General features: G+C 44.0%; 1 protein-coding gene across 4 annotated transcripts in view; it reads left to right on the forward strand.

The window, feature by feature from the left end:
• The window catches only part of LOC115099856 (dimethylaniline monooxygenase [N-oxide-forming] 5-like), an 86,618-nt gene that overhangs the window by 29,989 nt on the left and 41,578 nt on the right, over positions 1 to 15,051 (forward strand). For 3 of the 4 annotated variants that reach the window (XM_029617749.1, XM_029617752.1, XM_029617750.1), the window contains exon 2: positions 12,664 to 12,832. In XM_029617749.1, coding sequence (XP_029473609.1) covers positions 12,701 to 12,832 — 132 coding nt within the window. In that variant the 5' untranslated portion in view covers positions 12,664 to 12,700. Of the gene's footprint in view, positions 1 to 12,642; positions 12,833 to 15,051 lie in introns of those variants that run through there. The other variant, XM_029617751.1, reaches the window with a different exon arrangement.

A 15,051-nucleotide genomic window follows, 5' to 3' on the forward strand; every position in this document is an offset into this window, starting at 1 on the left:
AATGAGGATAATATACAAGCTTTAACTCCGAAGGAATCTCCCAGTTTGGAAATTTCAGCAGTATTGGAGCAAACAGAAGAAAGTATGACAACACCTGCTTCATTAATAGTGACTTTCTTATTAGAATCTGATAAAGAATGGATTTTTAAGAAATATTTTTCTGAATCAAAAAATTCAAATATTTCCAGATATATCTAGACAGACACAAAAGAGGAGATGACAATTTTTATTGTTGAAGCCTAGAGTTCTCGAATTAGGTTCATTATTTGCTTTAAAATTTCTATGTAAATGTTTAATTAAACATCAAGGGATACCATATTTGTTTTATCAACCATCACAGTTGACTGCTTTCCTGGTTAATAAAATAGGTCCTCAGTTTAGCTCCTCACCGGCCTCTGGCTAGGAGCTTAGATCAGGTTTTGACCTCTAAAAAGTATAAGGAATCCACAGCTTGCTTATTTCCTTGCTTATTTCTTGTCTTTAATGTAAAACTGCATTAATGTTTCTAGAAATAATTTATTTCTATTGTAATATAAACTTTCTTTGGATTGTGTAAATCTTGGGCTATATAGTGAGCTTGATAGATATGCAATATAATTTTGCAATATCTAATGTATGTACTATTTCCTTATTAATGTGTATTTACTGCACATGTTTCCTTTTCAAGTGATTTACTTGAATAATAATGTGTAAAAGTGAAAAATAGAAAATATTAAAAAAAAAAAAGACATCATATCCAAGAGCTGGAGGTGCTGCATTTCCACTTCTAGAGGAAGATCAGCTAGCCACTTAAGAGTACACCCTTTTGCTATAAGACATGCTTTGATTAATAGCAATTTACATGTCACACTTAGCAATTTGTCTACAGAGAGATGTTCTGTTATGATTCCCACTCGCGGAGCTAATCCTGGCAAGCAGGCCTCTCATCTTCCTTCAAATCGCGCTGTTTTCGCGGCCTAGTGCCACTGCTGGGAAGCCGCCGAAGCGCTTGCTGCCGATCTTCCTGCACTCACGGCCTGGACCGCTGCATTCAGGGCCACCCGAGAGGCCAGGAGGCCACCGTTGCTGCTGCACTCGCGGCCTGGACTGTCATGCCTATGCCATCCTTCGCAGCAGGCTAACCCTGCCCAATGTCCTCCATCTTTGCGGCTGGAGCCACCACTGCTGATGCCGCTTCTGTGGCGGGGAAGCCCGGCCGGGATTTCCTTCTGCAGCCTGGAAGCCGCCCCTGGGCTCACCTCTCTTCATGGCCTAGTGCCGCCGTCTGGTCCTGTTCCTACTAACCATGCGGCAGGGATGCAGCTGTCTGTGGTGCTGCTCCTTCCTGTTTCCTGCCTCTATGCGCCGGCGCGCCTCTTCTGTGTATTTAAAGGGCCCGCGGACGGATATGCCCAGAGTACCACCTGATGACAGTTTCGTGTTCCAGCCATATAAAAGGGCTCCTCTTCAGTCATTCCTGGCCTTCGGATCAAGTTGCACATCATTATGTTCTGTCTGCTGGTCCAGGTTCTCCATGGTCTTCATTGCATAGATGGCTTCGTGTTCAGTGTTCTTCATGTTCCTGATCCTGATGTTTCTGGTCTCATCGTCTTGATGTCTGGGTCTTGTCCCTCGTCGGCGTCATAGTGGATAACACATTGAAATCGTCAGTTCAGTGTGCTGCAGCAGTCAAAAAAGCAAACATAATGTTGGGAATTATTAGGAAGGGAATGGTGAATAAAATGTAAAGTATCATAATGCCTCTGTATCGCTCCATGGTGAGACCCCACCTTGAATACTGTGTACAATTCTGGTCTCCACATCTCAAAAAAGATATAATTGCGATGGAGAAAGTACAGAGAAGGGCGACCAAAATGATTTATTTATTTATTTATTTAAAATTCTTATATACCGCACGAATAAGGCAGGTATCTGCTCGTCTAGGCGGTTTACAACATTACACTCATATAAATAGGACAATACAATCACATTAAATACAGTAAATACATCTGATCCGGTAAATGGTTCAACAGATTGGGTTACTGAATGTTAAATGCTTTAGTGAAAAGATAAGGTTTTAGTTTTTTCTTAAATTCATTATGATTAACTGTCAGTCTAATATAGTCAGGTAAAGCATTCTACTGGGTTGGGCCGGCCACAGAAAAAGCACGCTTTCGAGTTAAAGCCTGGGTTGCTAATTTGACTGAAGGAATTTCTAAAATGCATTTGTCCATTGAACGGAGTTGTCCTGAAAGTTTATAAATATGTAACAGTGAACAAAGCCAAACAGTATTAGTATTGTAAATCAGAGTATAGATCACAGTTAGGACCTTGTAAGTGATGCGTTGGGTAATCAGAAGCCAATGTAATTGTTGTAATATTGGAGTTATATGTTCAGATCTTGGTAAATTGAAAATGGTTCTGGCAGTTGCATTCTGAACAAGTTGCAGTGGGTGTAATGTTGACAAGGGTAGACCTAAGTATAGAGAGTTACAGTAATCAAGTTTAGTTAAGATTAGTGCTTGTGTTATGGAGTGAAAATCAGCTGTCGTTAGTAAAGGTTTAAGTTTATTAAGCATAAGTAGTTTAAAGAGAGATTTTTTAACTGTATCCAATATGTTATTTGCCATGGATAATTTTGAATCTATAGTCATGCCTACATTTTTTGCGTGGTTATTTATGGGAATGATCTGGTTTTCAAACATAAAAGATTGTGGGGGCTGAAGAGCTGAGTCTGGTGCAGGAGATAAGTATATTAATTCAGTTTTTGAAGTATTGAATTTTAATCTATTGTTTGGTAACCAGGTTTTTATGGTTGTTAAGTAGAGGTGTAGTAATGAAAATGTGTTAGACCAAGAAATGGAGAAAGGAATCATAAATTGGATATCATCAGCGTAAATATTGAAGTTCAGGTTGAGGCTTTCTAACAGGTGACAAAGAGGGATTAGGTATATGTTAAATAAGAGAGCAGAAAGCGATGATCCCTGGGGTACCCCTGATTTGGTGGAGTACCAGTTTGATTTTGAATGTCCAATGGTAATATGCTGTAATCGATTTGAAATGAAAGAAGAAAACCATTTTATTACTGAGCCAGTAATACCTACCTGGGATAAATTGATAAGGGAAATGGAACAGCTCCCCTATGAGGAAAGACTAAAGAGGTTAGGACTTTTCAGCTTGAAGAAGAGACGGCTGAGAGGGGATATGATAGAGGTGTTTAAAATCATGAGAGGTCTAGAATGGGTAGATGTGAATCGGTTATTTACTCTTTCAGATAATAGAAAGACTAGGGGGCACGCCATGAAGTTAGCATGTGGCACACCTAAAACTAATCGGAGAAAATTCTTCTTCACTCAACGCACAATTAAACTCTGGAATTTGTTGCCAGAGGATGTGGTTAGTGCAGTTAGTATAGCTGTGTTTAAAAAAGGATTGGATACGTTCTTGGAGGAGAAGTCAATTACCTGCTATTAATTAAGTTGACTTAAAAAATAGCCACTGCTATTACTAGCAATGGTAACATGAAATAGACTTTAGTTTTTTGGTACTTGCCAGGTTCTTATGGCCTGGATTGGCCACTGTTGGAAACAGGATGTTGGGCTTGATGGACCCTTGGTCTGACCCAGTATGGCATGTTCTTATGTTTCCTGAAGTTCCTGATGTTTGCAATCCAGCCCTGATGTTCATGTTCCAGTCCTGACATCCGTGATGTCCCCTGATCCAGCCTTGATGTCCTGTTCCTTTGGTTCCTTGATGTTCACCCTTCCTCGTTCGCAGCGCAAGCATCTGGAGGGTAATCCTTGCTTGATGCCAAGTCCTGTCTTGGTCCTGTGTCTTGAACTTTGCAGGCCCTTGGATTCTTGTGTCTGCTCTGTCCATGTGTTGGACAGAGCACATGGTACCATGCAGGTACCTGTTTGGTACCTGCATCGACAAAGCGAGGTCCGCGACCAGCCACAAGTGGCTGTGTAGGGCACGCCCCGGTGCAGGCCTCTCAGTTTCTGGGACATGTCCTCACTTGCTCCATTATCTCGTCTAGAGTCTGCCCCTCATTCAGCTTGGTCCGCAACCAGTCCCGCGGGGAGGGGGCTGGTAAAGCGCACTGCATCGCAGCCTCAACCTAGTACTTGACTTGATCCTGAACCTTGATCCTGAGTCTTCGTTTAAGTACCTACGTCTTCACCAGAGTCTTTGTCCAAGTATCTTCGTCTTCGCCTGAGTCTTCATTCAAGTATCCATGTCTTGCCTGGCCTCCGTTCAGCCTGCCACTTCTTGCCATTACCCAGCGGCAGGTCCAAAAGGGCTTGGAACGGTCAGAGGACTGTTCATTGACCACCATTGCATTGTTAGTCTCCTTGTAGCATGCAGGTCCGGTGGAGGGTCAGTATTCTTCAGCCTTGTTCCTGTCCCGATATTCCACGCCTTGTCTTTGCTCCAGCCTTGTTCCTGCTCTATCTGTGCTGGTACCAGCTCACCTCCCGTGGTGTGCCTTGGGGTTCCTCTCTGAGTCAGGCTGTGGCTCAAGGGCTCACATTCCTCTCCAGATGGATCGCGCTTCCGAGCTCCTGATTGGTCCCGATGAACACGCTCCGCAACACTAACAAAGCAAATGTGCAATTCACAGGTGTTACTTTGTTCATCATATTTATTTAAGATTTTTATATACCGGCATTAGTGTGCAAACATCATACCGGTTTACATTACAACTGAAAGATTGAAAATACAAAGAACAGGGGTGGGGGAAGAGAGAATAAGTAAGGAGATACAGAAGTACAGAATGTGCAAAAAACAGTAACAGTAAACATTAACAAAAACAGCTATATGCAGTGGTGAACTTATATACAGGGCATAATGAAGGAATTGAGTACAGGGGTCTTATGAAGATTACAGGGGGGTTTTCTATTACTGAAGAGGATTTTGATAGATTAATATGTATGCAAGTGTTAGGAGGGGGGGGGATTAAGAAGCGGACTATTCTGAGTAGGCTTGTCGGAATAGCCAGGTCTTTAGTTTCTTTCTGAATTTCGAATAGCATGGTTCGAGTCTAAGTACAGTCGGGAGGGAGTTCCATTGCTTGGGGCCAGCTATGGAGATGGCGCAATCCCTAGTGGCGGAGAGGCGGGCTCTTTTAAGGGGCGGTATTGTTAGAGTTCCTTTGTTGTTTGATCTGGTAGGTCGATCCGAGCGTGTGAGGCAGAAGGGCTCATCAAGCCAGTTGGAGTTGTAGGAGTGGATGGATTTGTGTATTATGGATAGGGTTTTAAAGAGATTGTGTATTATGGATAGGGTTCATCATATTAGCTAAAGCCTGTATAATAGCTTCCCAAAACTTTAATATCACTGGACGCTCCCATAAACAGTGTACTAAAATACATGAAGAACTTGACTGTTACTGGAATAATGGGGTAATAATGGTTCTATGCAACACTGAGTTACAATTCCCATTAAAGCATGTTTTCCATGGATTTACAGTGATGCATTGCATTCTCTCATGTCTTCCTCATCCAATGGTACTTGAATGTCCGTCTGTCAAACATCTGCTAGAATATTAAGGACTGAGTATGTAACTAGCTTAGGAAGGAATTTATGTAATTGAGATAGTGAACTGCTATATGTCTTGCATAAACAGATGAAAGCATTAAAGGCCGGTAAGGTAATTAGCAAGTCTCCTTTATGTAACAGGAGCTTAAGGTAAATAAAAGCCTGCAAATGAACCATATAATCTTTATTAGTTAAGCCTAAAGCCTGTTTGCTTTGTAAGAAAACTGTGTATTGTTTGTGCTTCTTTGACAATAAATCTCCTAACAGGCAAGGTCTGGCCATTGTACTCTTTTTAAAGATAGCATTCAAATTTCCTGGGGGAAAGTCAGGATTGCCTTCCAAAGGTAAATAATAAGAAACACTAGTGGATAGATTCAATGTATACCTCATATGTTTCCATACCCTTCTCGCTGTCCTGACTAATATCAATTTAGCCATCCAGCCTAGCAATTGTTACACCTTAGCTAGGGGTTGGTATCCCTGTTGTTCTAAATTAATATCAGACTAATCATTATGATTTAAAAGCCAATCTCCCAGTGTATGCAAATGAGACGCAAAATTGTAAACTTTAAAGTTAGGAAATCCTATACCACCTTTATCTGTTGGAATTATCAGCTAAGTAAGCAACAATGATGTCTTTTTACCTTTCTATAAAAAGGTCCTGCAGGGCATTAATCTGCCACAGATTCTTCTTGAGTAAAAAAAAAAAAGAAGAAGAAGCATCTGCAGCACATACAGTAGCTCAGGAGCTAATGTTAAGCGCCCCATCCGTGCCCTGCCCGTGCACGGGCCTGCTCACTTCCTTAGCTCCTCTGCAGGTCACGGGTCGGCCTCCCCAGTGCAACAATGGAACAAGGGGAAACCATAAAACAACTGTATAGAAGATAAAGTTACATTAAACAGGGAGCAAAAACATGGGCTTTGGAAGACAGGAAAGATATCAAAATATTATAACTGGAGAGTAGGGATGTGAATCGTTTTTTGACGATTTAAAATATCGTCCGATATATTTTAAATCGTCAAAAATCGTTAGGGCCACGATACAATACCAATTCCCCCGATTTATCGTTAAAAAATCGTAAATCGGGGGAAGGGGGAGGGCAGGAAAACCGGCACACTAAAACCCCCTAAAACCCCCCCCCCAAATGCTTTAAATTACCTGGGGATCCAGCGGTGGTCCAGAACGGCGGCGGTCCGGAACGGCCCCCTCAATTGAATCCTTTTGTCTTCAGCCGGCGCCATTTTGCAAAATGGCCGCCGCAAAATGGCGGCGGCCATAGACAAAAACGATTCGACGCAGGAGGTCGTTCCGGACCCCCGCTGGACTTTTGGCAAGTCTTGTGGGGTCAGGAGGCCCCCCCAAGCTGGCCAAAAGTTTCTGGGAGTCCAGCGGGGTTCAGGAAGCGATTTCTTGCCGCGAATCGTTTTCCGTACGGAAAATGGCGCCGGCAGGAGATCGACTGCAGGAGGTCGTTCAGCGGGGGTTCCGGACCGCCGCTGAACGACCTCCTGCAGTCGATCTCCTGCCGGCGCCATTTTCCGTACGGAAAACGATTTGCGGCAAGAAATCACTTCCTGAACCCCGCTGGACTCCCAGAAACTTTTGGCCAGCTTGGGGGGGCCTCCTGACCCCCACAAGACTTGCCAAAAGTCCAGCGGGGGTCCAGAATGACCTCCTGCGTCGAATCGTTTTTGTCTATGGCCGCCGCCATTTTGCGGCAGCCATTTTGCAAAATGGCGCCGGCTGAAGACAAAAGGATTCAATTGAGGGGGCCGTTCCGGACCGCCGCCGTTCTGGACCACCGCTGGATCCCCAGGTAATTTAAAGCATTTGGGGGGGGGGGTTCGGGAGGGTGGGGGATTTAATTTAAAGGGTCGGGGGTGGGTTTTAGGGGGTTGGCTCACGATTTTAACGATTTTTCACGATAGTTTACACACCCAAACGGCAACAATACGATTCCCTCCCCCTCCCAGCCGAAATCGATCGTTAAGATGATCGAGGACACGATTCACATCTCTACTGGAGAGTACTGAAAGTAGTTAACAAGAATAAATTAAGTAGCGAGACTAATAAAGGTTAACAAAAGGTTAAAGAATTCGGCTGGTGCTTTATCATAGGCAATTATTAGGAAAAAAAAGTTTCCTGTGAAAGGGAGGAACAGGTGAGGTAAGCGGAGGGGGAGGGGTGGCAGGGGGCGGAGGGGGGGGGGAGGAGATAGGGGATGAGTAGGAAGGTGAAAGAGACAATATTGGTTGATAGAGGCTCTGTCAACCGTAAGCCTGGACGAACAATCAGGTTTTCAGTTTCTTTCTGAAAGATAGATGGCATTGTTCCTGACGAATATCTGGGGGGAGAGAATTCCAGGTTATGGAGCTGTGGACCAAGAATTTGCTTGGGGGAGCCTGGAGGGAGCCTTTGTATGCGGATCTGATCGGCCTTGAGGAAGCAGGAAGTTCGAGGGGGATGGAGAGTTGGAGTGAGGATTGCTGGTAGACAGATTTGTGAAAGATAGTGAGAGTCTGGAAGAGTATTCTATAGTGGATGGGTAGCCAGTGTTGGATTTTTAGAATTGGTGTGATGTGGTCTTTACGACGCGAGTTGGTAAGAATCCTGGCTGCTGCGTTTTGCAGCATTTGCCCGCGCCATCTTTAAAAATGGCGCGGGCCATCCAGTGCTCCTACCATGTGACAGGGGCCGGCCAATGGCATGGATACCATGTCACATGGTAAGGGCAAAGGGCCATCGGCGCCATTTTGATTACTGGCAGCCGACGGCCCGAGAGCGGGAGATCGCTCCCAGGACTCCCACTGGACCACCAGGTACCTGTAAAAAGTTTTTTGGGGGGTCAGGAGGGTGGGGGAAGCTAAGGGATTAGTTTTAAAGGGTCGGGGTGGGTTTAGGGGTTATTTTTGTGTGCCGTTTTTCCCGCCCTCCCCCAAAACAATAAAAGAACCCCCACGAACAATTTCATGGGTTTTCCTATCGGTTTCGGGGAGCCCCCGATTTCTGACTATTTTGAAAATATTGTACGATATTTTCAATCGTCAGAAGCCCAATTCACATCCCTACAGACAAGGTCCAAAGGCGAGGCTGTAGTCGTGGTCGCAGGAACACAAAGGCAGGAGTAAGACACGAACGGAACTTGTTGCCAAGTCGGCTTGCTGGGGGCGAAGGTGGAGCTTAAGTACGGAGGCTTGATGATGTCAAGCCGGGACACCCCCTAGGTTCCTGCTGATGAGGCTTCAAAGGCGGGGCCGGTGATGCGTGTGCACGCCTAGGAAGGCCCGACCTCATAGTGGGAGGTAGCCACGTCCATGCCGCCATGTAGAGTCCCGGTATATGAGAGAGATTGCTTCTGATTCCTCTTTTTTCTTCTGTTATGATTTTGTATATTATATAATCTTTTTCTCTTTTTGATATAAAATCAGCATCAAAACCTATGTCAGAACTTAAGCATGCTTGAGATTGCCTCAGAGGGCATGAGCAGAGCTCAGAGAAGGAAACGAGGGACTTGGGTTTTGATTTAGGCATTATTCTTCAGAGATTTGTGTGCATCACAAAATGAATGCAGATTTTCCCTCTGCGTGCAGATTTTAGATTAGCCCCACAGAGTTTGGTGTGTGGACCAGAAGGCAGAGATCAGAGCATTGACCCATGTGAGCCAGAAGGAGAAAGAGGCAACAGTCCATGTGGCTCTGAAGGAGAAGCAGCAGCAGTGGCCCATGTGGGCTGGAAGATGGAGGAGATTGCAAGGTCTGCCTATGCCAACAAGGAGGGAACCAGGGAAAGCTGCTAGGAGAATGATCTTGGGAAAAGAGAGAGAGTTGTGGGTCAAACTGGAGGGGGAGGGCTAGAGAGTGGGGGCCAAGATGGGGAGGAACATAATGGCCAGAGAGAGCTGGGGAAGAGGACTGGGAAGGAGTTAATGGCAGAAAGATGGATGCAGAGAGAGCTGGGGATCAACCCGAGGAGGGAGAGATGAATGGGCAGAGAGAGCTCAGGGTGGGTGAGATGGGGGCTTCAAGGCTGAGGTGGTCAGAGAGAGAGAAATCTGGGGGTGGGGCTAAGCCTGGGGGAATAGGAAAAGCAGGTGAGAGCTGGGAGGAAAGTTGAGCCTGGGAGAAGGGAACAAAGCTGGAGATTCCAGCTCCCCAGATTCCTGAGCTCGTGCCTTGCACATTCATCATTACCATCATCATTTTGTATGTCAACTGTGTGTCTAGTTCTTTAATGTATTCTAGTTTTATTTGTTTCTACCTCTCTATTTACTGTAATTTTATCTAGAACTATGGTACCCTAGCTTACACCCCTGCACGTTGGGTTCTGGAAGGCTAACCTCTCTCCAACAGAGAATCCAAACCCTGAGGCTATTGGACTTTGCGAAGACTTAGCCTTGGGACTGAGTATGACTCCTACCTTTTTAAGCCTATCTAGAAAAGAGACTACATAGACAATTGACTTGTAACTGATGTGAGCAAACATATTACAGTGAAATACATAAATAAATGTACCTGGCATGTGCAAATGTCCTTGATCCCTGAGCAAACAGATGCTGAGTGAGAATATCCTGAGCTGCTTTGGAAACTCACTGAAGGGGTGTAACCAGAATGTGCTTCCAATGTTGACTTTAAAGGTATTCATGATAGAGCAAATGAGAAAAGTCAAATTTTACAGCTGCTAAAGATCATTTGACAGTTCTCCTGGATCAAGATCCAACAGCCACATTATTTCATTTATGAATTTATTTATTTATGTATTTATTAGGCTTTTATATACACCAATGTTTGGAACAAGCCGTCACAACGGTTTACAAACAGAATAAGCCTTGTTACCTGTAGTGAACGTGTCATCAGTTCATAAAAGGAAGCAATGAGAAGGATAAGCCAAGAATTTGTGAGTTCTGGTGACACTATAACTTCATGAACGCCATTGATAAAACCACTGATTCTAGGGAGGAACGGAAAGCTTCAGCTTTAATTAGAGAGTGGAAAACCATATGGCCAGAGCGTATTCTAGAGAGTTCATCAGAAACGGAAACCATTTGACACATCCAATTAAACATAATGACCCTTGAAAATGATGTAGGATTTGCAGATGTGATCAAGGGTTTATGGTCAGATGGAGAAGACTTGTTCAATGCGGACTTGATGTAGAGTAAGAGCAAGGTGCCAAGGAAGAGGAGAATATAGAAGCTCTGCCCACTTCATCTCAGTTGAATATAAAGCCACAGTCTGAAGCATTTATTTTTTTGAGACTGGTTTGCAGATCCCAATCATGAATGAAGTCTTAAAGGATTTTGAAAACAGTGGTACAGATGACATGGTGCATCATCACGCCCCTCTCCTTTCACGCTAATCTTCCCTTCTGCCCCTTATCCCTTCTACTTCTTCCAGACTATTCTCTGTTTACAACTAGCCCCCCCCCCCTCCAACCACCAACACAGGAGCCTCTCCATCTACCCTCTCCCATTTCTTTCAGTCTCCCCCCAGGTTCTTCTCTGTCTCTCCCACCTTACCCTCCAGGATCCTCTCCATCTCTCCCACCTTACCCTCCAGGATCCTCTCCATCTCTTCTTTGCAGGCCCATAGGTACCTTTCCATCTCCTCCCCCCTCCTCCCCAGAGTCCTCTTTATCTCTCCTGTCCTCAAATTCCTCTCTCTCCTCCTTTCCTTAGGCTCTTCTCTCTCTCCATCTATTTCCCCCGATTCCTCTCCATCACCACCTCAGATTCCTTTCACCCTTCTCCCATGATCTTCTCTCACCACTCTTACAAGTTTCTGTGGCCCATCCCTAAAGGCAGCAGAAAGGTAGGCCTGCAGGGTGAGCACATGGTGACCATGTGCTCCTTGTCCTTTCAGCTGCTCTCTTCCCATCATGCATGCTTCCTTTCTAGTCAGGAAGCAATGGTGGGAGGGAAGCGAAGCACCGAGACTGGGATTGCGTGCTTGCTCTGTCCCCACACTGCTGGCCTGTAGTTATTGCTGCAGATCTGAAGGCCACGGAGGAGGAGGATCAGCCTTTTAAAAACGGCAATATTTGATACAGCTTTTACCAATGAGCCATCCTATCTTCTGGGCAGAGGTGGATAAAAGGATTCTGCCACTTCTAGGTACTTTGGTGCTTTCACAGCTCCTGTAAGGGTCTGCTGCAGGGTAGTGGGGGGTTGCTCTTTCCTGAATGAGAATTAGCAGAGCTGGAAGGCAGCAAATCTTTATCTTAGTCTGCTGCCCCTTAATATTTCCCACCCTAGGCACAAGCACCGTGACAAATCCAGGGCTGGTTCTGGGGTTGTTAGCAGCAGCCAGGCTAAACTTCAGTCTCTTGAATCTTGAGTTCAAAACCACAAAGGAAGAAAAAGCATGGAAGTTCCTAGAAACTTTAAAACGTCTAATTACGAATAGAGATTGGGTAACTGGTAATTATGTCAGCCACAAGAGCTTTGTGAATAATAAACTTTATAGAAAATCATTGCTCAGGGAAGCGGTGTAATTTGGTACTGAGCTTTAAGTCAGGAGAGCTCGGAATTGAAATTCCCTCTATCATGAATTCTCTGTGTGCATTTGGACAGGACACTTTGGGGTAGATTTTATAAAAGTACGCCTTGCACCAGGCGCAAACAAGAGTACGCCGGATTTTAATAGATACGCACGTAGCCTGCCTCCGTTCCCCCCACCCCCCCACCTTTGTTTTAAAAGTTACACCTGCCAGATGCAGACGTAACTTGCATGCGCCGGCTGCGCGATTCCCTGGCCCGGGAGCAGTTTTGGAGGCCTCGGCCACGCCCCCGGGCCAGAACCACACCCCGGCCCCCACCCCCGGATGACGTGCCATCGCAACACGCCCCCCCCCAACATGCCATCCCAGGACTTGTGCCGCCGCCGAGCCTATTCGACATGGGGCAGGTTTTCGGGGGGGTGCGTGCACATCTTACCCATGTACCCCTTTGAAAATCTGCCCCTTTTTTTATTTGACAAGTCACCATTTACCCCGCTATAACTGAGGAATGCCAGCAGTACTGATTGCTTCCCGTGTCTTTTCCCTTTTCAGAAGCTTTTGTATGATCCATGTACCAGACCTGTCCAGCTTCCCATGAACAAAACATAAAGTCATTAACTGAGATGTGTTTTCTTCTGCATAAAAAGAATCTGCTGAGCATCACAGACCCTGGCACCGGAGACCATGGTGAAGAGGGTGGCGGTGATTGGAGCTGGTTCCAGCGGATTGACTGCCATCAAATGCTGCTTGGATGAGGGACTCGAGCCCACCTGCTTTGAGAGGACCGAGGACATTGGGGGTCTCTGGAGATTTAAAGTAAGGAAGATACGATGCTGGTGTATTTTCTGTGGGATCATGGTAGGGTCAGAAAAATTAATTGTGCCAAATGTGCTTTGGAGCTAGCCATTTAATTTCTGTTTGAATTCACGTATAATATCATTAGTCCACATTGTAGCACTAACATCTATAGCATGGGGCTGTTATGAATTATGAGAAGAGTCAGTAGATGCAGAATTTCACACCAGGTCAGTACTCGGATGATAATAGCCGTGCAATGCACAGATGCATATTACATCTTTATATTATTTCATTTAACTATCATACCTAACAGATAGAAGCAGGTCAGAACTGGGTCTACTGTCTCCACCTGGTATTCACTTAAAAAGAGTGCTCACCAGGGGTCAGCCCATTCGGCAACCCTCTTTAACATCTATTTGGCCACGATTTGTAGATTTGTCTAATCTAGGGATTGGATATCAGATAATATATGCTGATGACAAGTTTTTATTCCTATAACATCTTCTTGACCTAACTCCATACTCTTATTGCAGAAATATCTGACAGCAGTAAAATATTAGCTGTCTGACAACCTAGGGAAAACAGGAATTAATTTTCCTTACTAAAATGTCCTTGACTAACACATCCTCATCTATTCAGTTTGAGGCATGGACACTATCTGTTCCCCCCCGCCAGGTGAGAAATCCGGGTATTATATATTGGAGTGTAACCTATCAATGCACATCCAGGTGAATTCAGTAGTTAAGTCCGCTTTTCTTAAGCTGCGAATGTTGCGTAAACTCAGGCCATTTCTTAACCCTCAAGACTTCTGTATTGTTTTGCAAGCCATCATATTGTCAAGGCTTGATTATTGCAACTGCGTATGTCTGTCTTCCTGTCAATGTCCTTATATCTTTAAGTCCAAAAAGCTGAAGCATATGTTTTTATTGGAAAGAATATGAGAGATCATATCACCCCCATGCTATGGACATTACACTGGCTGCCTATGTTTTGGAGAATACAATTCAAATTGACTATGTAGATTTTAATGCCCTCAACAGTGACAGGTTAATGTATATTAATGTCACCTTGAGGATTTACAATCCTCCCCATGTGCTGTGATCTGTTAAACATAATCTGCTAGATGTACCTTCACATTGAGTGATTTACGGTAGTTAGATGACATCTGTACATGGACATTTGCAGTGACTGACCCCATATTATGGAACTCGCAAGCATTAGGTTATATACAACCTAATATATATAATATATATATATATATTATAACCGCTCCTTGCTGTTATATAGTATATTATATATACTATATAACCGCTCCTTGCTGATAGACTCTTCTATACATTTAGAATAGAAATTGTTAACCTATCCTTTCTTTTAACAGCCATGTTCGATCCCCCTGTTTTAATGTAACTTTTTCACTTCCTATGTTAACTGGTTTCCCCCTTGTTTATTGTAAACTGGTACGATAAGACCTAGTCTTGAGCATCGGTATATTAAAAGAACGCACGTAAATAAATAAATAAATATACAAACGTTTAAGAAAAAAATTCAGATTTGAGCATGCCTTTGGAATTCAAAATAGTTTATCCACTTTTCCATATTGAGAGCCCTTTGACTTAATATTCATGCTTATTTGGAGTTTGTCTTCTTACTGGGTCTACTTTTATCTGTAGAGCTTATTTGACAACTCTGCTTATCTTGACAAATTGATCATGAATTGATCTTTGTAAAAGATGCATTCTAGGATAGCTCTCAGGAATATGTTGTCTTGCTTGGTTGTATTTTGTCTTGAACACTGGAATGAGCAGGTATAAAGTATTTTAATAATTAATAATAAATAAAGATAACTTGCCTTTAAGAAAGAATATACAGCCCAACTTCAGAAAAACAGGAAATGCCACCCTACCTGCAATAATGTCAGCCCATGGATGCTTTAATAGGAACTCCATTACAGATAGCAGGGTAGGAATAAATGGAGTTCATGCCAAGGAAACAGGGGTTATCAGTGGAATACCTACAGGATCTGTCCTGAGTCCAATATGTTTATAAGTAATATTGCAGAGAGATTGGTAGGAAAGGTTTTTCTTTTTGCAGACGATACAAAGATCTGCAATAGGGGAAACACTCCAGATAATGAAGGGTGATTTTAAACAAGTGCCAGGAATAGTCAAGAGTTTGGCAATTGAGATTTAGTGCAAAAAAGGCATTTGGGGAGCTGAATTCCAAGAGAGTAATAATAC

This window comes from Rhinatrema bivittatum, chromosome 10 (assembly GCF_901001135.1).
Source record: "Rhinatrema bivittatum chromosome 10, aRhiBiv1.1, whole genome shotgun sequence".
NCBI classification, from domain to species: domain Eukaryota; kingdom Metazoa; phylum Chordata; class Amphibia; order Gymnophiona; family Rhinatrematidae; genus Rhinatrema; species Rhinatrema bivittatum.